The following is a 24,993-nucleotide window of genomic DNA, read 5'->3' on the forward strand; positions in this document are numbered from 1 at the left end:
AAACCATTTCCACTGGATGACGGAAGAGTTTAGAAACAGCACAACTTCGGTGTATTATTTGCCCAGTTCAGGGGACATGGTGCGGTCCATTCAAACCACTTCATCTGCCAAGTGTGTCTTAAAGAAAAATAGAACTCGTCCTTTTCGTTTGTGTATTTGCCCAAAGCTTCAGCTAAAACAAAAATTTTATTTTATAAAAAACGTGTACATAAAGATTTTTTGCGATTTTGTTTACATATTTTATAAGCATTCATAAATTCACTTTAAATAAAATAGAAATTCATCATTTATATTTTAAAGCTATTTATATTTAAAGCTAAATGAAGATGGCTTTCCACGAAGAAACAAAAAAGCTATGGATATATATCTGGCAGGAACAACTGAACTGGGAAGAAACACTGATATTATTTTTTTGTTATTATTATTAAAAATATTGCTTACGACATTCCAGAATTCTCAAATAAATCCTAGACCCTTTGTGAAATCGACAAAAAAAAAACAAAACATTCTTGTACTACCTTTATTATATTCATCATTGACATTTTAAGGCTCTATTATGGAACCATTTGTTCCATTTGCAGGGTATCCTCGAGTTTAATATGAATTAATATGTCGTGAATTCGACGGCTTTTCAGTTTTATTCGAGTGACGTCTTTCGCATTTCGTTCAGCAGAGTGAGCATGGAGTAAGCTCCCTTCACCACCTGCAGTGGATTGCAAGTAATATAATCCAATTAAATGTAAATATAGACAATTCTTGTGCACATACCACCAGAAAGGTCTTCATGCTGATGGGCACTATGACTCCAGAGACCAGGATCATCGGTTTTTGACAGCGCACCAGCATGAGGAGCACCAGGCGCCGGAATTGGATCGACTGGTCCAGCCAATTGCAGCTGTAGACCGCATCCAGCAGGCTTTCGCCCTCCTGGCAGAGGATCTCGGCGGTGTAGCACAGCAGCAGGGTCTCGGTGGTGAAGGCCACCAGCAGGAACAGCATGTTCGCAAACCGCATGACCCCGATTTCCTCGAAGAGCAGAAAGTAACTGATGGTGCACTGGGCGCAGGCCGTGCAGAAGAACTGCAGAAAACAGGTCATCGACAGCGATCGCTCCAGCGACTTGAACAGGCTGCAGTTAAAAGGAAAATTCTATCAGAAACCTTGACTTCTCTATCATAATTATGAAATATTTTTGAATGTTAAAATTTGATAAAAAACGACAGAATATATCATCTGAAGAATTCGCGTTCATGTTATCTTGTGCTATCAATACCCAATTTCATTAAATGTTCGTCCATACCTTCTGAAGAATTCGTGTTTATTTTGTATTCCCATAATTCGTCAACCATGGAGTGTTAAACGCGAATTCTTTAGAATGGGATGGCCCACTTTTGATTAAACGCAACCAAGAGCAGTTAAAAAGAACATAGCTTTCAGGGTACGGCGGTTCTAACACATAATATTCTCGATTTGTATTATTTAATTATTATTATTATTTGTATTATATAAAAACAATTTTTTTTATAAACACTCATTTTTAGCATTTAATAAAAAGAATCATTTTTATGCGCAACTTGATATAATAACACAGAAAACTAAACATATTTTTCAACATAAACATATATATAAACATATTATCAGAATCTGAATCTTATCAGGTTCCTAAATAGGGAAAACAAATATAATCACAGTGTTTTAAGCAATACATTTTGAGAGTTCTTCCGATTTAATTTCTTTTTGTGAAAGCATGTTAATTGGGGACACTTTTTGCCAATTTATCCTACGTAGGTGTTTATTTCTGGAAGCACCTTGAAAGGGTAATTTCCCCGCACTTACTGCAAAATGATCTGGTGGTCCTGGATGTAACCAGCGAGGAGTGCCTGCACCCGATGCGCCGGCAGTGGGTCGTTGTGACCCAGACTGGCAACTCGCCAGGCCAGCGCCTTGGTGTGGGCGCTAAGCAGGAGGAGGTAGGTGCCCGGGTAGGTGCTCGTGGTGAGAACCACCACCGAGGTCTCGATGATGGCGCTCGTGTGGAGGGTGACGGTGGGCAGGTAGGCGGAGAAGCTGCCCGTCCAGTTCCAGGGAATCCAGGAGGGGTACATCAGCGTGGGCTCGCTGGCCAGCCCGATGTAGAGGATGCCGACGACGAGGACGGCCAAAATGCCGCGGACAATGAACTTAAATATGAACTCGGCCCGGGCGACGCCCTCCTCCACGATCTGGACCTCCATGGAGCAGCTCAGCCGGCTGTCCAGGTGCCGGAACACCCGGTGGCTGTGGAGCAGCTCGTCGTGCACCCGGTACACGTTGCATATCTTCAGCATGTAGAGCGTGTGCGGCATGGTCACGCACAGGCTCTCGCAGAAGGTCTCCAGCGAGTTGGACAGCAGGAAGTTCACCGAGAAGGACACCCAGAGGCAGAAATGGAACACCGTGTGCCACACCACCGAGTAGGCACTGTAGTGCCGCCCCCACATGGTGTTCCTGGGCGGCGGATGCAGTCCGATAATCCGAAAGATGCGCCAGTGATACACCAGGGCCCTCGTTGAGTTAACTTCCATGTTGTCTCGCTGCTGGGGAAACTCTTGTGCTCGAGCCATTGCTCAGACCCTTTTATACCCAATCCATCTGCCCATTTATCCACTCAGCCCAATATGCATCTATTCACGCAGTCAGCCGCAAATTATGCAAATTGCTGCAAATTAGACCGAAAAAGTTTGGGCCAGAGGACACCACTTCACGCGGCTCCAGCACAGTCCATTCCGTAAATTACAAGGGCAATAGTTTCACACCGAATGGTCTATTGTGGGCAGGCGCATCTGGACAGCCGTTTCGGCTTGCTAAATTGTTTAAGAAACTGTTTGGAAGCCATCAAATACACAAGCTATTCTTCAAAACATTTTATTTGTATTAAACTATGTATTATATAATTTTATAAAAACACTGGTACATAAAATGGTCTTCTGACTGTGACAAAATTATGGCTTGAACACCGACTTTGGTGCGGGTTTTTTTAGATGGAAACCTAAAATTAAGGAATACAATTTTTCTATTTTTCCCTTTTAAAATTTTTTTTTTACATTTTTATTTAGGATACATGGCTTTACAATAAATGATTATTTTTCTAAATTTTTTGATGTTTCAGATATGCATCACGGCCATGTAAAACGTTATGCATAATTATTAAAAATAACACTTTTTTAATTTTAAGCAACCATAGAACGTATTATAAACCTGATCATTAATTTCAAACGTTCTGAGTAAAAAACGTTTAAAAAGGCATGACAAGAAAGTGAAGTTGTTTACAAATATCTTGAAAATATAAGCAATTTAGAAGAAACTACTCTCGACTGTTTTAAAATATCAAATATAACAAATATTACATAAGCACAATGAATTTTTAATATAAACTACTTGAAAATCACTATGCACTATTTTAAATCTAATATTTTTCACATTTATTAAAATACTTTAAGATCATGCAATTTAATATGCAACGTATTTGATATATTGATTTAATATTAAATTTAAAATATACAATTCCGTAGTCATTTATTTAATTTTACGATTCCATTTTTTTATCAGTGTGCATAACAAATATGTAACCAATATATCCTATATACAAAATCGTATGTTTTTGAAACCCAAATCCTTCATAAAGAGAATCCCTACTGAACCACCCCACCTTTAGTTAATTTCGAACCATAACACTTCTGCGAAACCTGTTCGCCCCACCGCAAGTAAGCCCATTTCGGTTTTGCCTATATTGTTTCACTTTGAGCTACCGCCATGGAAAGGTATCGAGTAGTTCGGGGCAGAGAGGGGTTGATTGCTCGCAGGTGGCGTGTATTCAAATTAATAATGCCAAATTGATTATAAAACATTTGTCAATGGCAATCTGTTGGGGAATGACCCGCCCGGGAATGTCGAGTGTGGGCGGTGGGATCTACGGCGGAATAGAACTCATAGGCAGGCAGGCAGGCAGGCAGGCAGGCAGGCAGGCAGGCAGGCAGGCATCATGATGGAATATGATTGATATTGGGCGGTATAAATTATGAACAACAACGACAGCCGAAGAGGAGTTAGTTGGACCTCGGCGTCCAGGCCAACCTGATCCATCAGGGCAACCTGTCGCGACCTTGGCCGCTCGAAAAAAATAAAGCAAGAGAAAAAGAAAAAGTGCTGCCTAAGCCAAAAGATTTGTTCGCCAAGACGGCATAATTAAATTGGCTGGCTTCCGACCAGGTGCCATCAGCCGAGCAGGGGTCTTCAGGCTTTCGATTCTCATTCAATTATGGCCAATTGGCATACGTCAAATCCAGCCCGTCAAGCGCCATTTTCGGGCCGAGAAGCCTCGCCATTGTCAGCATTTCGGTTCACAATATTCGCATATCGATTCGTTGCCGGGCTAATGCGATTCAATTTAACGCATTTCATTTGAAAATGGAAGTCTATTGCAAATTGCTGGCCAATAGCTATAGGTCAAACCATCTCTATTATTTATTCTGGTCGCAGCCCACGCAGCCAAATGTCAAGATTCGTTTTAATTGATTCGATTCCAGTGCAGTTTTGCCGCGAATCCGGTTTTTTTTTTAAATAAAATCGAACCGAAGGCTTATTTAGTTTTTGTACGGCTTTAATTGAAATAACTTAATCCTAGAAAAAATAATTTCTTTTAAAGCGTTCGGTTTATTTAATTTTTTTAAACGAATTGACAATTCACGTTTTTTCTTTTCACATTTAGGCATAGTTAAATTTTTTTTTTGTATTTTTTAAGGTGTGCTGGGCCAACGGAAATGAGCGATTTGATACTCATTTCCGACAGCATTTAGATTAAAACATATGCAAATACCTTCAGCTAGTTAACTTTTATTTGCAACGCATTAACAAAAGGGAATTAAATATAATGACAAAATAGTTTTGTTCTAACTTGATTCAAAATGACCATATAAATATTTCCCTCAGTAATTAATAAAGAATATTTCGTGCGGATGAGGCTTGTAAAAAAGGTATATTAAAACCATAAAAAACGACATACTCTTTGTGGCCCTCATTTTCAACAATTTTGGAAGTTCATATAATTTGAACTTACATTAATATTACATAAAACAAAAATCACTGGATTTATTTTTTTTATTTGATTTGCTACTGGTACAGGATTATGTTTAAATCCTGGGCTTTTAAAAGAGCTGCCCAGATTTAAGTGGGGAATTCTCCGATCTCAATCAAGTTCCCTTCCATTCAGAGCTGTTTATAGTAGGAAACTCTGCCAAGTTCATCCCACAACACTCGGATGCAGCGGCCCACGCAAAAATTGAGCTATCAAAGCCGGCATGGCCAAACCGTAGCAAAGCCGTCAAGTACGCGCTTATAAATAGCCCGATGCCCAAACAAATATATGAATGAGCCAGTCAGCGAGCGGCTGACTCAATCACTAAAACGATTTTAACTGAAATCGAGCAAGTCAAGCGCAATTCTTAAAAAGAGCGAAAAGTCAACAACAAGCTTGTCAATAGAAACACTTTTTAGACTGACAAACAGGCCAAACAAAACATGGGAACCAAATTTAAAGAAATTATGGAAATTTAAATAAATATTTTAAATATTAAATTAAGAACCTGTAAGCTTTTTCAAAAAGGTACTAAACTTATTCGGAGTCTTAAATTCTCAGACTAATTTCCAATGTTTGATGATTTCTCATCCGTTTCTCTGTAAAATAATTACTCAAATAGTCTGTTTGAATCTTTTGAATTCTTTATCCTTTGAAATTAAACCTGTTATCTACCGATCCTCAAATAAACAAACTAAATTAGTAGGTAAATTTCGGTTGAATACAGGGTATCCCTCGAGGTGTGTTTTAAAGTTGCTATAAAGTTGCTATAACATTCATATGAATAAAGTGGTCATGCACAAATAAACCCCAATATTAGGGCTATTTTTTTAATAACATTTTTTTTAATATCTATAAGAATATTTAATTATTTCCATTTATCATGAGCTTTGCTCATGTAAATTAATTCTACCATCAATCAGTTTTGGCCCAAAGCGACCTATTTCAAACTTTGAAATAAGCGGAGAAATATTATCGGAAAATTGTAAAATAAATCACCAAAATAAAATGATTTGTTGTAGATGTCAGGTACTTGTTAAACATAAAACTATAATTTGTTTTCAGTGTGAATGAAAGGGATTGTGGTCGGGGGGAGGGGGATAAAGAATAGGGTATAGGGGATGCGGGGGAAGGAAGGTGAGCAGCTGAGAGATGACGCCAACGTCGCTCAGCTGATTCTCACCTGAGTCAAGAGCAGCGGACTTATAAATAGCCCAAGCTCGTCTAGAAGCCGACTCAGTTGAAATCGAACAGTACCAAGTGGAAAACGGAACCATTATCGAACTTACACATTTTTTGTTTTTGTTTTTTATTTTACGTTGTTTGTTTGCTCGACGAATTTCGTCAGTAGTGCAAGTGTGTTCTAAGAACTTCAATCCCAAAATGGTGAGTTGCTGTGGGAAAATCCATATAAATACGCAGCTTAGGAGAAACTGTGTCAAATGTTCTTAAAAATCGTTGTTGTCAAAGATTAGTTATTTTTTAATAAATATTATATATTATTTTAGTTTAGTAAAAATGCCGGCGAACATTCACAATTAAACACAATATTTTTGTGAATTAAAGAGTATATAAATTTGAACCGCCCCAAGTTAACTTTGTTTATTGTTTTATATCTGTTTCTTTAATGCTCAAAGAAATTACGCACAAAGGTAAATAAAAAATGCAATCAGGTACTGCTACGTGAATGGAATATTAAAGTGGGTAACAGCACGTTAAACCAATGCAAACATGATACAAAATAGCCCTGGCAACTAAAGGATTGCCCCTCTGTTAATTGAGAACTTGAGTTTTGGTCGTAATGTTTACTTCCGGCTAGCCAGACACAATGTCTTATTTCAATTAGTGTTCGATGTTAAACGCTGGATACCCTAGGCGAATCTTTATTCAGCCAGGAACTTGAGTTTAGTAAGCGAAATGTGCAGATATAAACCATGACACAGAAAACCAAAAGAAGATAAGTGTAAATAAATGTAAACAAGTGGTTGCAAACTTACTTTTTGAAATATATTTTTGTATTTCATAAACTTTATACAAGCTAAGAAAAGATCTTCACTCCCACATAAAGTTAGCTAAGCAACTAATTTTTAAAAGTGATTTTTATTTGCTTTTTGTCTTTTCATTCTTTATTATGGAAGATCAATCACTCAAACTTTTTTTAAGCTGGGCAGGTAAATAACAAACCCATTATTCATTTGGCATTTTAAAAAGCTAGAAACCAATAAACATTAGGCACTCGAAGTGGTTTTTTTTTGTACCCACATTTCTAAGGTATGCAGTTTGGATTTTAAAAGAGGAAACGTCAATATCTTATTTGGTCATATCTTAACGTGTAGCCGACTATTGTGTTACTTCTTGCTTAAAAAATGTTTTTTTTTAAATATTTTGCTTAAATAAACTTATTATAAACAATTTAGGAATAGCCACTTGAACGACTTCCTTTGAACAATGTAGTCGGATTACAAATTCCCCAACTGGATATACAAATTAAGAAATCTAATTTCCTCCCTCAGTGGAACATGCCCAAACCTTATACGTGGTGATCGACAACTTAGTTAATGCGAATCTGGCCTACCATATTGGTCGGTCAGAGCAATTCCATTTGCATATTCTCATTGTATTCCGATTCGATTCACTTTTTGCTCGAATTGAACTTCCAAAGAAGCGGACAACAAGTTTATCTCAAATGTGTCATCCGCAAACCATGATCATCACCGCCTTGAACGTGAAGTCAAATCATCATCGATCGTCATCTCATCTCGTTCCCCGGTTAAACCAAATATGGTGTCAAGTTACTTTCAGGCAGCAGCATCCCATTAAGCCGGCCAAACTAATGTTTGCCACCGATCGCCAAGCCAATTGTTATTGGGGTTTTTCAGATTATTTGTTGTCACTTGGACACGATGACACATATATGTTTATATATAAGCCGGCAATGAGGCTTGCTTTTCGCCGATCGAGAAGTTGGTTTATTTGTAATATTTTTGTGTTTTAATTGCTTTCTTTTGACGATGGAATTTGATTTGCAAAGTTTTCTTCTACAAGGAAATTCCTGCGTCGACTTTATAAATATGGCTTAAAATTTAAATAAATGATGTTAGACGACTAACTTTTTTAAAAACATAGATTTTTGGCGAACTCAAGGTGTATGCAGCTATATTTTATTTATTTAAAAAAAAAAAAACACTTTATTCATATTTGCTTGAAAAGCCATTTGTTAAAAATAAACTTGATATTCGGTAGAAAAATTCCAGTTTATTACTCATACGCACTGTATTGCATTGATATGTATGTGACCCATGCATGAAGTCATTGTTATTGAAAGGAAGTACTAGGGTCCACTAAAGAATAAAGTTTGGCTTGATTGCTCTCAATAATATCACTAGTTTACAAAGAATTTAACCATATCAAGAAAGAGTTTATTCAGAAAAATAAATAGCGAACCTCGTGTAAATTATTGTGGCGGAAATTTATTTTTTACTGCGTTTTAAACTTGTAATTCATTTGTGGTATTAATTATAATACATATTCTGGCAGTGTTATTACTGTGAGGACAGTACACGTAGTGTGCGAGGGCCACTTCTATACACTTGATATATAAAAAACACATTCTAACGAGCTAAACAAATAGGGACGATCGCATCTTCAACATCCAAAACATTTATCAAATTGTTTGAAGAAAAATAATAATAATAATTAATCATTCCACCTCCTGCAGTAAATGTTTAAGCTTTGAACCTATCCAGGTATTCTCCAAATTGTTTCAAAATTATAGCTAAAATAAGTATTTAAACTTTAATCTTTGATTTAATCTTTGAAAACTTGAGATTGCTTATTTTTGAGCATATAAAATTTTGAAATTAAATAACTTCGTCACAAAATTTTATACCAGTAACTTATTCAATTTAAAGGTGCGTTCGTCACCACTTTTTACCAGTCTATTGATGATATTATATTATTATAATATACAAACATATTGTATATTATATAGAAAAGTGCCTCTAATAATAGCCCACTTATTTCTCTTGCAGCAGCAGCTCCTGGTCGTGGCTCTTGTGGCGGTGGCCATCGCGTCCTTGCCCCAACTGTCCCTAGGTAAAAAGATCGAGAAGCGTTGTGTGAACTGTTCGTACCGTACCTACTACACGTACGGCGACGGGCGATCCCTGCAGCGGGTTGTCTACCAAAATCCGGTCTACACACGTGGTACTTACACAATTTCCGTATCCGTATCCCAGCTTCGTAGTCGTATTTCGGCACCAGCACAGCATCAGTACATAAGAGAGCACCGCGTACACCGTATTCGTAGTAGCTAACCCCTAACATAAGAATATAGTTTAGGCTAGAACACAGAACACTCGTCCACCTGCGCACCACCTCACCATTATTCCAATGCTCCGTTTTTCCCCCGAACAGCCCAGTCCTATGGATGCAGCGGCAGTCCGTGCGGCGTGAATGCCGTGTGCCAGGAGGCAGCCGGAGGACGTCCGGTCTGCTCCTGCCCGCCAGGATTCAGCGGTAATCCGCTCACCCACTGCAATCGCGGCGAGTGCCTAGACAATGTCGAATGCCGCGGCGACCTGCAGTGCAAGGACAATCGCTGCGTTAATCCCTGCGTGGGTGCCTGTGGCATTGGCTCCAATTGTGAAGTGAGTTGCCCTCCGGATTCGCTGATTCGCTGATTTTATACCCTACCCCATTCCTCCCTTCCCTTCCCTTCATTTCAGGCCCGCAACCACGTGGCCGTGTGCAGTTGCCCGGCGGGCTACAATGGTGACCCCTATCACGCCTGCCACCTCAACGATCCGGGTGAGTGCCGCCTTTGGCATGGCCTTTGCCATGCATATGTATGTATCATATGCCCCAAATGGGCAAACTGGTCTTCAATCGGGTAGTTTTTGAATTACAAACATGATCCCACTTGAGGCATGAATCCTAACACTCAGATTAAAAAACAGTTTTTGCCAGCGAAAAAAGTATGTTTAGTGTGACCGAACTTTGCAACTGGGTGTGCTACGGTCATACTGGCAATTAGCTGGACTTGTTGTCAAACAGAAATCAATACAAATTTATCCCGCCAGCTATTCTATTGCCACTATTATCTAAAATAATTAATTATTATTTAATAACTTAAAGCAAAGAGTTGCAATCTTTATAAACAATTAAGGCTATACCCTGGTACTCATTCAACAAGAATGGTATCAAAATGAATCGGAAACGTTAAAATTTTAATACACTATTTATTTTGTAGAACATTTATTTGAATTTCTTCTTCAACTATTTTCATAATCTTTTTTAACTAAAATTTGTATTTCATCTTTTATTTTATTATTATTTACTCACCTCTAAACCTGCATATATCCATATTAAGGTATTATCTCTTATTCACAATTATATTTTTAGATAATGCGAAAAGCACATTTTTCATTTTCTTGATTTTCGTTTCGACCAGTTTTCTTTAGCCATTTAAAAACTTTTGGCCAATACTGTAAAATCATATAAAATGTTTACAATGCTTGACGCATTAATTTAAAATTTTTCTATAAAAAAAGTACAACAATCCGATTCGCATTGTTAATGCCATGTAAATGAAATACAATTTTTTGATCAAAAGGGTCTTATAAGTCTTAACAATGACTGAAAACAAAGCCTTGGCAACTTGACTCAAAGGTTAAACAAAACAGGTTTAAGTCCACTGGGACAAGTTTGTTTACATCGTTTTTTTGGCAGAGAATAAAAAACCCAATTAAAGATTTAAGAAACCATAAATATTTTTGTACAATAAGGAAAATACTTTTTAAGGGAACTAAACAATAAACTAACAATAAGCAAAAACAAATTGATGAAAACATGTTATTGGACAAACAGATTAATCAACAAATTAGTGAACTATTTGTGAACAACATAGAACAAACATAATGTGGGATTACGTTTGTTCCGGAAGCCCACAGATATGATTGACAGTACATCAGATAATTAGCCATCGTTGTTAAGCGAATATATTAAGCGGGCTGTTAGTAAGTGTTGAAAACAATTGCTCTGACGTCGCGAATCCAACTGGTGTTGCCCAAATCGAGCCAAATATATCAGCAAAAACAGGGGGCTGGGCCCCGAAGCGTGTGGGATTGGCGTGCATATTATTATTTAGCGCACAATGATAATAACAATAATAATAATAATCCATGACACACAGCCAACGACTATATGTCCGCCCAACACTCGCCCAGAATCGCACTTGGGGCCTTTGTAATTTTATGGTAATTAGCGCGGCATTTCGTTTCATAATTGTCAATATCAAGGACGCAGCCGTGTGGGCGACTGGACGAGTGGGCAAGTGCCGGGCCCCAAGGCCAACGGCTTTCCGTGAGCTGAGCACCGACTACTGACTACTGACGACTGACGACTGACTACCAACGACCAGCCACCGACGGAAAAGTAGCCCCGGGCAACCAAGTCAACATCCGATTATGGCTCTCTACAGTGCAGATCCGCCACCGAATTCAGGTAGCAGTCATCAATTAATGTGTGCCAGCCGAATGGAAGCTACACCGAAAACCATTGCAGTTGTTCTCGAAAATTAGTTATATTTGTAAAACCTTGCAACCCTCGAAAGTTATATATTCTGCTGGTATTCAGCTGGTCTCCCAGTTTTAAAACTATCTGCATGAAACTTTCCCAAAAGTTGTCTTTCTATTGCAGGTAGTACATAAGTTCGAGCATATAGCTCCCATAGGAAAAATCGAAAAAATAAATGAAAAAAATTATAAAAAACTATAATTATAATTATAAATTATAAATTATTTAACCATTTTAAATATTTCAAAATTACGGTTTAAATTTTGTTAACATCAGACGACTATAACATAGAGCTCCCATGAAAACAATAAAAATATTAGAAAATAAATTGTTTTCAAACTTAACTTTTTAAATTTTTAAATTTTTTAAATTTTTTTCCTAATTCTTTTGACCTATTCATTAATTTTACAGTTCAGAACTACACTTTTAATTTTATTAAAATCGGAAAACGATATCATAAAGCTGCCATATGAACTATTGAATAATTGAGCTGAAAAACATAGCTTCAATGTTTTTAAACATAAATGCAAGTAAAATTTTCAAGAATATTTAATTTTTGCAACAGCTGCAAGGGTATATGAACTTCGGATTGCCGATGTTTGCTTCCTTTCTTGTTTTTTAATGGCCAGGGCTTGGCCAAATTTTGGGATACACTAGCGTAGGCATAACTTTTTTTCTCTGGCTTTTATCGTTTCCGAGATTTTGTCGTTCATATAAGATTGACTCGGCTATTGATACTGAATACGCGATCAAAATATCCATACTTGACACTAGAAAGAATATTTTAAGTTAACTCCTTTAGCTTTATGTATAAACGATTTGTTAGTTATCATTTTATCACATCAGGGCTAATGAACATATATTACGAGTTGTACACACAACGTGTGCAGTAGAAGGGGATCTTAAAAGGTCATCAATTTCGTGTCAAGGCTCCGGCAGCAATGTTTATAACAAGGTGTTATTCTTGATTTAGTACGACCGTATGACTGTGACGGTTTGCCCAAAGGCAGTCAATCGCTCCCCCATTGAAAGTGCACCCAACGAGGGTTCAATTCTGGGCGCCCCCCATCACCTCAGTCAACCCGCTGTCAGCATCCGCTGTCGCAGTTGCTGTTGCTGCCCAATTTTTGATTTATGCCGGGGTCATATGACTTAGGTTCCGGGGCGAAGTTCGGTGCCCAAAAAAAAAAAAAAAAAAAAGCCGTCAGTCGGGCAAATAATTGGGGGACAGGCACTCGAAACGGGAAAATAGAAAATCATATTCAAATAGCCAGCGCTCATTTATGCGCATATTTTTGGTCCTTACTTATATTTTTTTGCTTTTATTTTCACTCCAATTGTTGTTCTTCAGTCGTTGTTCATGATAATGATGATGAAGATGATGATGATGTCGATGGTGCGGTAAGCAAGCCGAGGAATTATTTTCCGTTGTTTTCCGTTCCGATGGCAAAAGTTTCGCCATTATCAGGCCTTTTCTCTCGCATTTCCTTTCGACATAATTTGTGAGAAGTACCAATTTTCCAGCGCAAAGAAAATGTATTGTAATGAAATCTCGAGTTTATTTTGAAAATCGATTTCACAATGTCTTAAGAACCAAGTGAAGCAATTTCCCTTTGAATCCAATCCCCCTTTTCAACAGCTTTAAGTTTGGACTGCATAAGATAGTTTCATTTTAATAACGGACATAAAAATTCCATTGAAAAATGCTTACCATCAAATTATTTCTTATATATGTAAAAAAAAAAAAAAAACTCAAAATTAAATCACCACATGTAGTAGTAGAAGTGAATGCTTTTGGAAGTTCCAGCACATTCTCAGCCCTTAGCTCACGTTATTTTATACTTCCGCTCCTCAGAAAACGTGAACGGAAAGGAATTCTGAGGGCGGAAAAAGGAAACTCAAGCACCTCCCACTCCCCTGTAGAGTGTTCGTTCACAATTATTGTTTTCAAGTCAGTTGCTAATTGGAAATGCAAATAAATATTGTATTTCATTGGGAATTGCACGCAGGCTAGGGACACTGTTAAAGCAGCACAGGAAAGGATGCAAGTGAAATCAAGAAAATAAATATCGGGGGTCAGTAAAGGTGCAGAAAGAACACGAATCCCAAATGAGCAATCAACAAAGAAATTTAATTTATTACAGCCACTCAAATTGGTTTTTGGTGGCACACCAATATTTGTTTTAAAATTCCGAACATAACAAATAAAGATTTTCATGCTATGGGATGACTTCAAATTTTATTTTGCTTTTTCACTCAACAAGGTGTTGTTACCTAATGTTTGAATTTTAACTACTACAAAATTGCAACGTACGTTTCACAAAATCTGCCAAAACGTGGGCACAAAAACAAATATTTTATTTATTTTTTTGTTTACACCCTTGCAGAGGGTACAATAATTTTTAGTCAAATCAGCCGAAAATATCATATATCTTGGAAACTTGGAAAATAATCGGAAAATTAAAACAAATAAATGAAAAAAATTGTATTTATCTGCTATTTGTTTTTCGGACATAGCAAATGTTTAATAATTTAGAGTTAAAATCATATATATGGCTTGCGTTGAAAATAATCATATCTTTAATGTTTTTAAACATATACGCATATAAAACGAAATTACGATGTTTTAAAGAATATTTAATTTTTGCCATAGGGCATATTGACGTCGGCTTACCAAAAGCTTGCTTCGTTTTTTGTTTCAGTCTGTGACATGGTAGATATTAGTTATTGGGCTGTATACATGTGTGTCGGTCATATTTTTTGTAGACACAAAAATGTTTAAAATCGGGCTATTATTTTAGAAGACAGAGAGAAATAACTATTGGCGGGGGGATGTTGATGGTGCTGCACGCTTTAGGCTTCTGGTGTTGGCAATGCAGGTCGACAGATGGCGCCACCTAAGCCGCGATTGTTTCGTGGAGGAGTATTTAGTTTGAAATTTTCATTAGCCTTTTTTCTTGTTTTAAACTATTTTTCTTGTCCTGTTTATTTCACAATCGAAACCGTTTTATAATGATAGCCAAAACACATGATACGTAATATGTTTTTAAATAAAAACGACAAATGAAAGCTTACCAAAGACTTATGCAAACCCATGCCTTCACAGAGGAGCAGTGCCATCCGAGTCCGTGCGGCGTGAACACCAAGTGCGAGATCATCAACGGCGTGCCCACCTGCTCCTGTGTGCACGGCTACGTGGGGAATCCGCTGAGCGGGTGTCGCCACGAGTGCGACCACGACGGCGACTGCTCGAGCAGGGACATGTGCAGCAACTTCAAGTGCGTGCCGGCGTGCGGCCAGTGCGGCACGGGCGCCACCTGCCGGACGGTCAGCGGACACCGGGCGGTCTGCGAGTGCCCCAAGGGCTACATCGGCAGCCCATACACGGAGTGCCGGCCGGAGTGCTACGGCGACGCGGACTGTCCGGCCGGACGGCCCGCCTGCTTCTACGGCATCTGCAAGAACACCTGCGAGGGCGCCTGCGGCGTTGGCGCCGACTGCAACCTGCGCGGCCTGACGCCCGTCTGCAGCTGCCCCCGCGACATGACCGGCGACCCCTTCGTCCGCTGCCGCCCCTTCACCAAGGAGGACCTCTGCGACCCCAACCCGTGCGGCACCAATGCCATCTGTGTGCCCGGCCACGACAACACCGGCCGGGAGCGGCCCGTCTGCAACTGCCTGCCCGGCCACACCGGCAATCCGTTGAGCCATTGCTCCCGGGTGAGTCAAGGATACCGGTAGCGGTAGCGGTACCTTAAAAACTAAAAGATAATAGTACTGGGATTGCTAGCAAAGACATTGAAAAATAATAGTAGTTTTTTATTGCTCATGGACATAAGAATCAAAAATAGTGTAAAATCTAATTTTGAAAATTATTTTTATATTTTCGTGAAGCTTATACTATAAACTATATGGAGCAAATATAAAACTCTACAATTATCATAGGTAAAAATACTTTAAGACACCTTTAAAAAATTTTTTTTTTTTATTTTTTAATTTGAAACTCAAGTCAGGTATTTAAAACATTTTCTTTTCAATTCAAAGTTCAGGTGTAACGACGATTAATGGTTATTTCCTTAAATTTATAAAAAAATCATTTACTACAGTTTTCTTTTCCCACTGCTATTATTTTGACCGCAGTTGTACAATAAATATTGTCTGTTGCCACTTACATTATGCATACCATCAACTCTATTTTCCGTATATTTATAATTTTTAAATCAAAGCAAATATGTTATACTTCGTTAAAAAAGAAATCATTACACTAAAAAGAAAATGAAATAGTAAAAATAAATATCTGACTATTGAATTTAGAATTAATTAATTAAATTAAATATTCAATCATAATATTAAAAAGAAAGGCATATCGAATTGCATAAATGAATATTTTAAAATTATATTTAATTTGGAAACTGTTAAATTCATAAAGTTTCTCTTTGATTTAAAGGTTTTTTTTTTCAATTTCAAAAATAGTCAAATGCGAATTTTGTAAAAATTAAAATATTTTCTATTTAGAATAACATAAACCGCAATACTTAAATTAAATACAAAATAGTTGGACTTACCACGTTTTTTGTAACCAGTGTACCATTTGACCATGACTTTTTCCGGCTCCTCAGTAGGCTTTTGTACAAATATTTGCCTTTCCCATTGCAGGGTGAGTGCCTGAGCAACAACGAGTGTCCCGACCACCGCGCCTGCATCAACTACCAGTGCATCGATCCCTGCATCGGCAAGTGCGCCACCGGCGCCAGCTGCGAGCCCAAGGCCCACCTGGCGGTCTGCCGCTGTCCGCAGGGACAATCCGGCGACGCCCTGGTGTCTTGTCGCCAGACGCGCACCTTCCCGGTGGCCAAATACCACTGAGGAGGAGGAGGAGCAGCCCGGAGGAGTCGTCCCTGCAGCCGCACTGCCTGCCAGTCCTGTCACCTTTCGTCCCTGCCTACCTTATTTCCCGATTTCCCATACTAGTCGTTGCATTAACCTCGTACTCTCTCTAATTGAAGCGAACAAAAATGTGTTGACAACCATAAATAACACAATTAAATAATAATTAAAGTTATAGTATTTCACTGGGCGGATGCATTCGTGGCGTCGGCGTTACGATCTAAAGTTTCTAAATTAAAAGTAATCTAATGAAAAAAAGAAAGTTTTTAGATTATTAGAAATACATTTTTAATTGTACTCAAACTAGTGCATCATATAGCTGTCATAGTAACGATCTAAAAATTCTTAGGGAAATCGTTAAATCATTGATTTTGAAAGAAATAAACACAAAATAATTTTGAATTCAATTGTCAAATATTTGTTATTACTTATGCATTTTTTTTATCAGTGAGATTTTGAGAATTATAAAAGCTAGAAAATTATATTGATGATCACGCAGTCCAATTTTATTTAAAACGCCCACATACTTTTCCATCCACAAATCCAAAAATTCTGTAGCACCCACATTTTTGATGTTAGAAAAAAGGAAAGTGAGCAGAATGTATTTATTCTGTATATATATATATATATATATATGTACATATATATACACCGAAAATAATCCGAATTAAACAGCAAAAATACGTAACTGATATCTGATGGTCGAGGTACTCGACAACAGCATATTTGGTACAAAATATATGTTTTTTTATTCATGCAGTCTTTTCCCATGAGTTTGTTGCACTTTCTGCAGCAACGCCAGTAACTAGGTAATTGTTTGTGGTATTTAAACTCAGTACATATTCATTTGATTTGTGGGTAAAGTCTAAAATATTTATGTAAATATACTTGGATATACTAAAAATCAAATGCCTACAGTGTTTTCAAGAAGTATAGTGTATAAAACCTGTTTAAAGACAAAAAGAAAAGTTGCCTTAAATATAAATAAAGCATATTTTTTCTAAACTTGAAAATGTAATTTTGACATTTGACAGTCAGCATCCAAAAAGTATGCAATTAACTTTAGAATCTGAGGAACACTGAACTACACAGATAATATTTCGTTGAAGATCGCTCCAGCATATTTGTGTTTTTTACATACAACAAAGACAGCAATTTAAAAGATCCTTCAAATACAAAGACATAGTTTGTATTGTACTCTAATTTAGGAGACTGCATATTATTAAAAGTATAGTTGCTTGTTAAAATTTTGTTTTTGAATTTAAAGGTCATAATGATGTCATATCTCGATATTTCTCCCTACAGGTTTTAGAGTTTCTGAGTTACTTTTGATTAAACTGAGAGATATATGTTGTGTATACATTAATTATAGGGTTCGAAGTTCATTTAACTGCCTGTTATATACTGTTGCACGAAATCAATATACCTTGTCTTACTCTAAAAGTAACGCATATGAAAACTGAACATTTTTTATTTTTTTTAGTTATGCGGAATTTATTTTACAACAAAATATGTTTTTGGGAAGGCCAATCTATGTTTTTGGGTGTTGGATTTCTGATCCTCTTGCTATCTGGAAGTTAACACACAAAGTTATCCACACTGATAGTAAATGACAGTTCCATACTCAGCGTCCCAAAATTAGTTAGTAATAAGAGGTGTTTTTATCGAGCAGCCAAAATAAATTGAAAGCTAGTTTTAGGCAGTCACTTAAAAAAATACGTAGCCAAAAAGGTTGTATAGTTAATCCAATCATGGAATGGCAGTAACAAGATCAAATTAATTCTTAACAGCGTAATGCGGCTTTCGAAAGCAACAAAAGAAAAGTTTTCTGAGATTCGGGATTTAAGTTTGATATAAATTAATTAATTATTTTTTTTCGGATTTAGCGTAATTTAAACTGACTTATGTAAGCTAAGCACATATGAAACTGTATATAAAGTTCAACAAAGGGAAATGAAAACAAAAACACCTAATAGGCCAAAATATATGTTTAGCTTTTCTTAGCTTTCGCCTTTCCTTTTTCCTTTTTAATTTTTAAAACTATAGTATGTGGAGTTAAGAATAGCGATCGGAAGCCAATACATTTGTGTTTTATCTCACCTACATATGTGTATATATATATATATATATATAAATTTTGGTCGAACGTTTTGCTTTCGAGTAGATTTTAGACCTTATAGATTGGATTTCTTGTTGTCGTTTTTGTTATTGTAAATACAATTTTCCGTTTAAAATATAAATATATTCTTGTACATAAATATGCGATTTGTTTAAATTTTGTTTATGTATATATTAATATGTATATAAATTGCTAAATACATTTAATTGCGCTTTACACTTTTACACTTTAATTTACGGCTATCTGGCATTATTCCGAATAAAAACACAGGAGGAAAATAAACAAAACAAAAAAATTGTTGTCTCTAGTGGGTGTGTGGGTGTGTGGGTGTGTGAGTGTTGTTTGTTGGTGTTAAGCTATGTCTATGTGAGTGAGTGGTGTGTGCCGTGTCGTACGCCAAGAACCCTACAAACTAAGCGCCCCACAACGATTCCATCCGCCCCCAGACTTGATCCAGGTCCTGGTCCTGATTTCGGTTCCAATCCCCGTCCCGCCGCCGCCGCCGCCGCCGCCGCCGCCGTCGCCGTCGCCGTCGGTCCAGTTGCTATGCCAGCTCCCGTGCCGGAGCCGCTTTCACCTGCAGCACTTCCCACCCTTGGTGCCCTTGGGATTGGGCTTCAGGTGGAGCGTATCCTTCTGCTGCTCGTTGGGGGAGGTGCGCAGCTTGTGGTCGAGCACCTGCCGCGTGATCGACAAGAACATGTTCTCCACATTGATGTTGTCTTTGGCAGATGTCTCGAACAGCTCGATATCCATTTGTTTTGCGAACCGCTGCGCGTCCTCCGTGATGACCACCTTCCTATCCGGATCATCGTTCTTGTTGCCCACTGTTAGGGATTGCGAGCATGGGATTAATATGATTGCCGATCGCCGCTGATCGTTTTGGCTCACCTAATACTTTCTTGACTACGTCGCAGTTGTTCTGGATCTCCTCCAGCCAGCGGCGTACGTTCGCAAAGGACTCGCCGTTCGTGACGTCGTAGACGACGATGACGCCGTGGGTGCCGCGGTAGTACGTGCTGGTGATCGTCCGGAAGCGCTCCTGGCCAGCCGTGTCCCAGATCTGCAGCTTCACCCGCATGCCCTCTATGTCCACAGTGCGGATCTTGAAGTCCACGCCGATGGTGGTGATGTAACTGCCCGAGAATGTGTCGTCCGAGAACCGAATGAGAAGTGACGACTTGCCCACGCCTGCGAGGGATCGGATTGAAACAGAGGATTGGATTACTAAACATGCATATTATTGGGCGTATGATAGGTCTATGAGTGGTCATTTCGATATGTATATCTGGGTAGGGATATTCTGTTGATCCGGTTACCGCCGCAGCCAGTCTTCTCGGGTATCATCGTGTATATCCTGGCGATGCGTCAGCATTTGTCATGTCAGCTTCAATTAGAAACGACAGCACACTGGGCCAGATTGTCTTTTTCTGGCATTAATACTATCATTTTCAGTAAAAATTGATTTTTTTAATATAAATACTACTTTTGCAGTAAATTAAAAATATTTAAAAAAAATTGTATAATTCAATTAAGAAAAAAAAAGATGGGGAATGCTTTCATACTTTAAATAACAAAAAAAAATGTTGAAAAAAAAACACAAAACATAAATTCTGCCGAGCTTAATTTTTAAGATGTAATAATGTAAATGTTTACTTCAGAATTGTAATTATTTTCTATATTTAAGTTCAGCTTTTCAATTATTTGTTGAGGTTAAGATTGATTTCCGACTTTTTTAAGCTGTTTTCGAAAAAATTATTTTTATTAGTAATTAAAATTAAACAAAACGCTGTGGAGGGTAAACAAATATTTCAAATAAATAGATAAACTAATGTATCATTGATACGAATATAAAAACAAAAACTCTGACAAAAGTTAATAATTTAAAACAAAATTTTAAAAACAATATTACTCATTCACCATGTTGGCGTAATTGTTTTAAAGATATTTGCGCATATGTACCTACATACATACATATATTTACATATAAACTTGTACATGCTAAAGTTATAACTCTATATGATTATTAGTGTAATTTTTACGGCAAAAAAAAAGGGAAAAGCAGGAATTGGGGACAAAATAAAATTTACACCTGCCAACGGTGCTATTTTTAAGCACCTGGTCTGGGAAAGTCTGGGAAAGCCTGGGAAACTTACCGCTATCGCCGATTATTAGCAACTTGAACAGATGATCGAAGCCGCGTGCCATTTTCCTTGTTTTTTTTCAAGTGCTTTGTATTTACAGTTAGTCGAGTCGAACAATGCAAAATATGAATTTTTGTTTTTTTGCTGCCTGCTCCCACTCACACACACTCTCTCTCTCTCTATCTTTCTCTCTCTCCCCCGCTCTCTTACTATGGACCTCTTGCTCGCACTCGTGCAGCCGGCTGAATATTTGAGATAAACTGTTGTTCTTTCTGGCTGCGGATTTGTTGTTATTTCTGCAGTTGTTGTTTTTGCTGTGTGATAAGCTATTGTTATTAGTGTTGTTGCGTTTGCGAGTTAATTTATGTAAGTGTTGTTGCCGCCGCCGCCTTGTTATTTAATTTCCTTTGATTAATTTTTTTTCGGCCTCTCAGCTGCTATTGTTGTTCTTGCTGCTGTTTTTTCGTCTTTTGCCGTTTATCAGCAGATTTTCAGAGAGAAAACGAGTAGCATACTCAATGCATTCCGAATGATTGGCTTCTGGTAGATAAACAGCGATTAAATGCCGAAAGTTGGCTGGAAAATTGGCAAAGCTCGACTCCCTCGCAATCGTCTGCCTCGCTTGCACACTCGCACACAGTCACACAACTCGCACTCACAAAGCACACACACACAGGAGCTGACTGTTGAATTTTGTGTAGATGCTTTCCGAATTTCTTGGCGGTCGCGATTTTTCCGAGTTTTCGACTTTTTTTGCAACGCTGGGCGGACGGGGAAAACGGATTTGTGGGCGTCGGCGTTTCGGCTTAATTTCTCCTTAATTCATATTCTGGATAAACTATTACTAACGCACCCACACACATACAACCCTAGAGGTGGTGAAACATCGATGACCATGTCGATGTCATTGATGTTTTTTAAATATCGGTAAGCCCGATTTTTCATCGATTTTTCCATCTCTACCGGTATGGTCACTCGAACTGCGAAAATGGTCAGCCCAAAAAGTACCACTCCGGTTCTTGACTGTTTATTATGGGGTTATGACACTACGTTGTTGGGCTCATTCATTGACAGATTTATTGAAGCTCAGAATGGAGATATATGGAGATTGCTGACAATTTTCTTTCTGTTTATTATGGGGTTATGACACTGCGTTGTTGGGCTCATTCATTGACAGATTTATTGAAGCTCAGAATGGAGATATATGGAGATTGCTGACAATTTTTTCTGTAATAAGTCCACGCTCACACTGGCTTTTTAAAGGTTAAATTCAAATTCTTTTGTATGCATTAGAATGCATATCGTAAATTACTCACGGAATATATTTGTACTCGGAACTATTGTGATTAATTACTGTTTTCGAATTACGATTGGACAACGATGTCGTTCGTTGAATATAAAAGTTTATAAACTTCGAATTGCCGCACTTTATTTTCTTTCTCATCATTTAAAAAAAAAAAGGCCAATAAGTGTATCTTTAGAAAGAAATTTTCGATCTTAGAGGCTTAGACATTAAAGCAAGAAATTGAACTGAAAAATGTCACGTGTTCTTCAGTTTAAACTTCAAAGAAAACATTTAGCTCAGTATGCAATCAGAAAGCGAACATTACGAACGTAAATTTTAAGAGTGAAAACTTTGTTCTTGACTTGATCTTGATTATTTCAATTCAAATCGCGATTGCAAGACTGTGCGTTGAGCATCTGGCAACACTGTCCCGCCCAGATTTGCCTTCGATTGTTTGGTTTGCCATTAGCGCGCGACGCGCCTCAGCGCTCCGAAATCGGAAAATTTCGGAAATCTTGCAAATTTCGGAATCTGTTGTGTTTTTAAACGGAGTTTCGAGGACCGCAACGCATCGACCATGACGATGTGCGTGTTGTGTCGCAGCAGCGAAAAGGAGGAGTTGACCCTCGGCCCCGTCCTTTCGGAGGGAAGGATAACGGTGCACCGCAACTGTCTGGTAGGTGAACCAAGTTACGAATTCCGAGTTTCAGAGAACTCCAGCTACATACATAATTTCCCTTGCTCCTCCCAGTACCTGAGCTCCAATCTCGTCCAGCGCGGCAACCAGCGCCACGGCATCCTGCGCTTCCTCGAGGAGGACATCCTGGCGGAGGCGAAGCGCTGCCGGCCGCTCACCTGCTGCTACTGCCATCGCGGTGGGGCCAACATCGGGTGCTGCAAGAACGGATGCCGGCGCACCTTTCACACCAAGTGCGGCATCAACAATCTGGCGCAGAACCAGTTCCGTGACACCTTCAAGTCCTACTGCCATCAGCATGTGCGCCGCAATCGCCAGCGTCCGCCGTCGGAGGCGGAGAACTGCATCATCTGCCAGGAGCTGCTGGTCGCCGAAGGCGTTCGCTTCAGCGTGGTGACCTGCCTCATCTCGCCGTGCTGCCGCAATGGCTGGTACCACCGCAATTGCCTGCAGGAATACGCCAACACGGCCGGCTACTTCTTCAAGTGCCCGCTGTGCAACAACTCGAAGGAGTTCCACGACGTGGCCCTGATGGGCATCTCGGTCTCGAACCAGTGAGTTTCATGCCATTCCACAGTTCCATAGTAGTTACCCTCTTCTAACCACCATCTCCTCTATGTCCTCAAAGGGACGCCAGCTGGGAGACCGAACCGAATGCCTTTGCAGAGCAACTGCTTCGGGATCAGGCCTGCACGGCCGTTTTCTGCCGACAAGCTACCGGTCGACTTGGCGACGTTGGGTCGCTGCTGTATTGCAACCTGTGCGGCTCCAATCCCGTGCACTGCTACTGCGCCAATCCCTTCGACGGCGACTATGTCTGCGGCGTCTGCTCGGTGGTCTCGCCCGTCGTCTCGCCCGCCGCCCGGCCGCCCACGCCGGCGGTGGTAACGGTTGACGAGGATCAAACCGACAGCGATGACTTCGATTTGATTGCCCAGTTCCCCCAGCTCCGCTCCATTGCGTCCAGGAGCCAGCCGAGCGGGGTCAACGACGACAGCACGATGAACAACACACGCGATCCCGTTCACTCCAAGCTGAGCGCCTCCGTGTGGGATGATTCCGACACCGAGGATGACGATGACGTGTTCCGCCGCGTGGTCGAGATCGAGGAGCAGAGTCGCGTGACCGGGAAGGCGGAGGAGGAGAAGGAGAAGAAGGAGGAGGAGCCCTCCACCTCTGGGGCCAGTGGAAAGCCTGTCCAGCCACTTGCTGATCCAGCAAGATCCGTCCCAAGCCCGCCGGGAACCTCTGCAGCCACTGCACTTGGACGCAGATCCAGTTCTACTTTGGCAACAACATCGTCTGGCTCTGAAAAGGTGTCACCACCACGTCCACGTCCACGTGCAGGACGCAGATCAGCAGCCAGAGCAAGAGGAACATCGGCAGCTTTACCGCGTCGCAGCAGCGCCAGACTGCAGGCACTGGAAAACCAGGAGAACGTTAAGCCAGAAAAGGAGGCCTCACCGGCTGGCTGCTCCTCCTCCTCCTCCTCCTCCTCCTCCAACGCCGCCGCCGCTGCTGCTGCTGCTGCTGCTCCCACTCGGCGTTCCCTTCGCTCGCGCCGCACGCTGCCAGCCAGGATGCCTGGGTCAGGGCAAAAGGAATCCGATACAAGCAAAGAGCGCGAGCCCAAGAAGCGCCGCGTGTCTCCTTCTTTGCCAGCTGCACAGCCAAGAGGCAGGCGTCCCCTGCGCCCATTGACGCCAGAGGCCACCGCCAGTCGCTCCAACGGGCGGACACTGCGTCGCAGGACTGTGGCCGCTCCCGTTCCCACTCCCGATCCCAGTCACCGCCAACAGGGCAACCTGGACATGTCCTGCGTGGCCAATAGAACCCGCCAGCGGCTCCCTGCCCACCTGGCCAGCCGCAAATAATTGCGGATCGGTTTGAGAGATAGCTTACATTCCATGGTACGGAACACTGACCAGGCTGCGGATCCAAATGCGTGCGTTTGATCCACAGCTGCGCTTTTAGTTTTAATCCTACGACTGACCCTAGAAAACCATTCAATTTACTTTTAAAATCAGATCTGACTGCATTATAGGCATCTATAGGCATGGACCATATAAGTTATTCAATAAAAACAACATTGTATTATACAATCTCACTTACTGACCTCTTTCAATGATTTGTGGCTGATCTTTATAAAATTTACCATAATTCTAAAACAAT

General features: G+C 39.8%; 4 protein-coding genes across 5 annotated transcripts; 2 read left to right on the forward strand and 2 right to left on the reverse strand.

Moving 5' to 3' along the window:
- Positions 1 to 637: 637 nt before the first annotated feature.
- LOC108147607 (putative odorant receptor 19b) lies at positions 638 to 2,603 on the reverse strand. The gene is made up of 3 exons (XM_017274246.1): positions 1,837 to 2,603; positions 769 to 1,129; positions 638 to 703 (listed from the first exon to the last, which is right to left on the reverse strand). The coding sequence occupies exons 1-3, from the start codon at positions 2,601 to 2,603 to the stop codon at positions 638 to 640; spliced, it is 1,194 nt and encodes a 397-aa protein (XP_017129735.1).
- Positions 2,604 to 6,362: 3,759 nt separating this feature from the next.
- LOC108147608 (neurogenic locus notch homolog protein 1) lies at positions 6,363 to 16,747 on the forward strand. 2 transcript variants are annotated; one of them, XM_041708792.1, is made up of 6 exons: positions 6,363 to 6,499; positions 9,145 to 9,319; positions 9,530 to 9,762; positions 9,841 to 9,922; positions 14,796 to 15,409; positions 16,346 to 16,747. In XM_041708792.1, the coding sequence occupies exons 1-6, from the start codon at positions 6,497 to 6,499 to the stop codon at positions 16,553 to 16,555; spliced, it is 1,317 nt and encodes a 438-aa protein (XP_041564726.1). In that variant the 5' UTR covers positions 6,363 to 6,496; the 3' UTR covers positions 16,556 to 16,747. The 2 variants fall into 2 exon arrangements, with proteins under 2 accessions (XP_041564726.1, XP_041564732.1); XM_041708798.1 differs by having other exon boundaries at positions 9,145 to 9,208.
- A 1,977-nt stretch (positions 16,748 to 18,724) lies between these two features.
- On the reverse strand, positions 18,725 to 21,723 carry LOC108147689 (ras-related protein Rab-35). The gene is made up of 3 exons (XM_017274402.2): positions 20,852 to 21,723; positions 19,587 to 19,886; positions 18,725 to 19,522 (listed from the first exon to the last, which is right to left on the reverse strand). The coding sequence occupies exons 1-3, from the start codon at positions 20,901 to 20,903 to the stop codon at positions 19,269 to 19,271; spliced, it is 606 nt and encodes a 201-aa protein (XP_017129891.1). The 5' UTR covers positions 20,904 to 21,723; the 3' UTR covers positions 18,725 to 19,268.
- Positions 21,724 to 22,423: 700 nt separating this feature from the next.
- Positions 22,424 to 24,928, forward strand: LOC108147743 (G2/M phase-specific E3 ubiquitin-protein ligase). Its single transcript, XM_017274474.2, has 3 exons — positions 22,424 to 22,800; positions 22,876 to 23,375; positions 23,450 to 24,928. Exons 1-3 carry the CDS (start codon positions 22,702 to 22,704, stop codon positions 24,693 to 24,695), a joined length of 1,845 nt encoding a protein of 614 aa, XP_017129963.2. The 5' UTR covers positions 22,424 to 22,701; the 3' UTR covers positions 24,696 to 24,928.
- Positions 24,929 to 24,993: the final 65 nt, after the last annotated feature.

The sequence above is a fragment of the Drosophila elegans genome, unplaced genomic scaffold, assembly GCF_018152505.1.
Source record: "Drosophila elegans isolate 14027-0461.03 unplaced genomic scaffold, ASM1815250v1 contig_149, whole genome shotgun sequence".
Lineage (NCBI taxonomy): Eukaryota > Metazoa > Arthropoda > Insecta > Diptera > Drosophilidae > Drosophila > Drosophila elegans.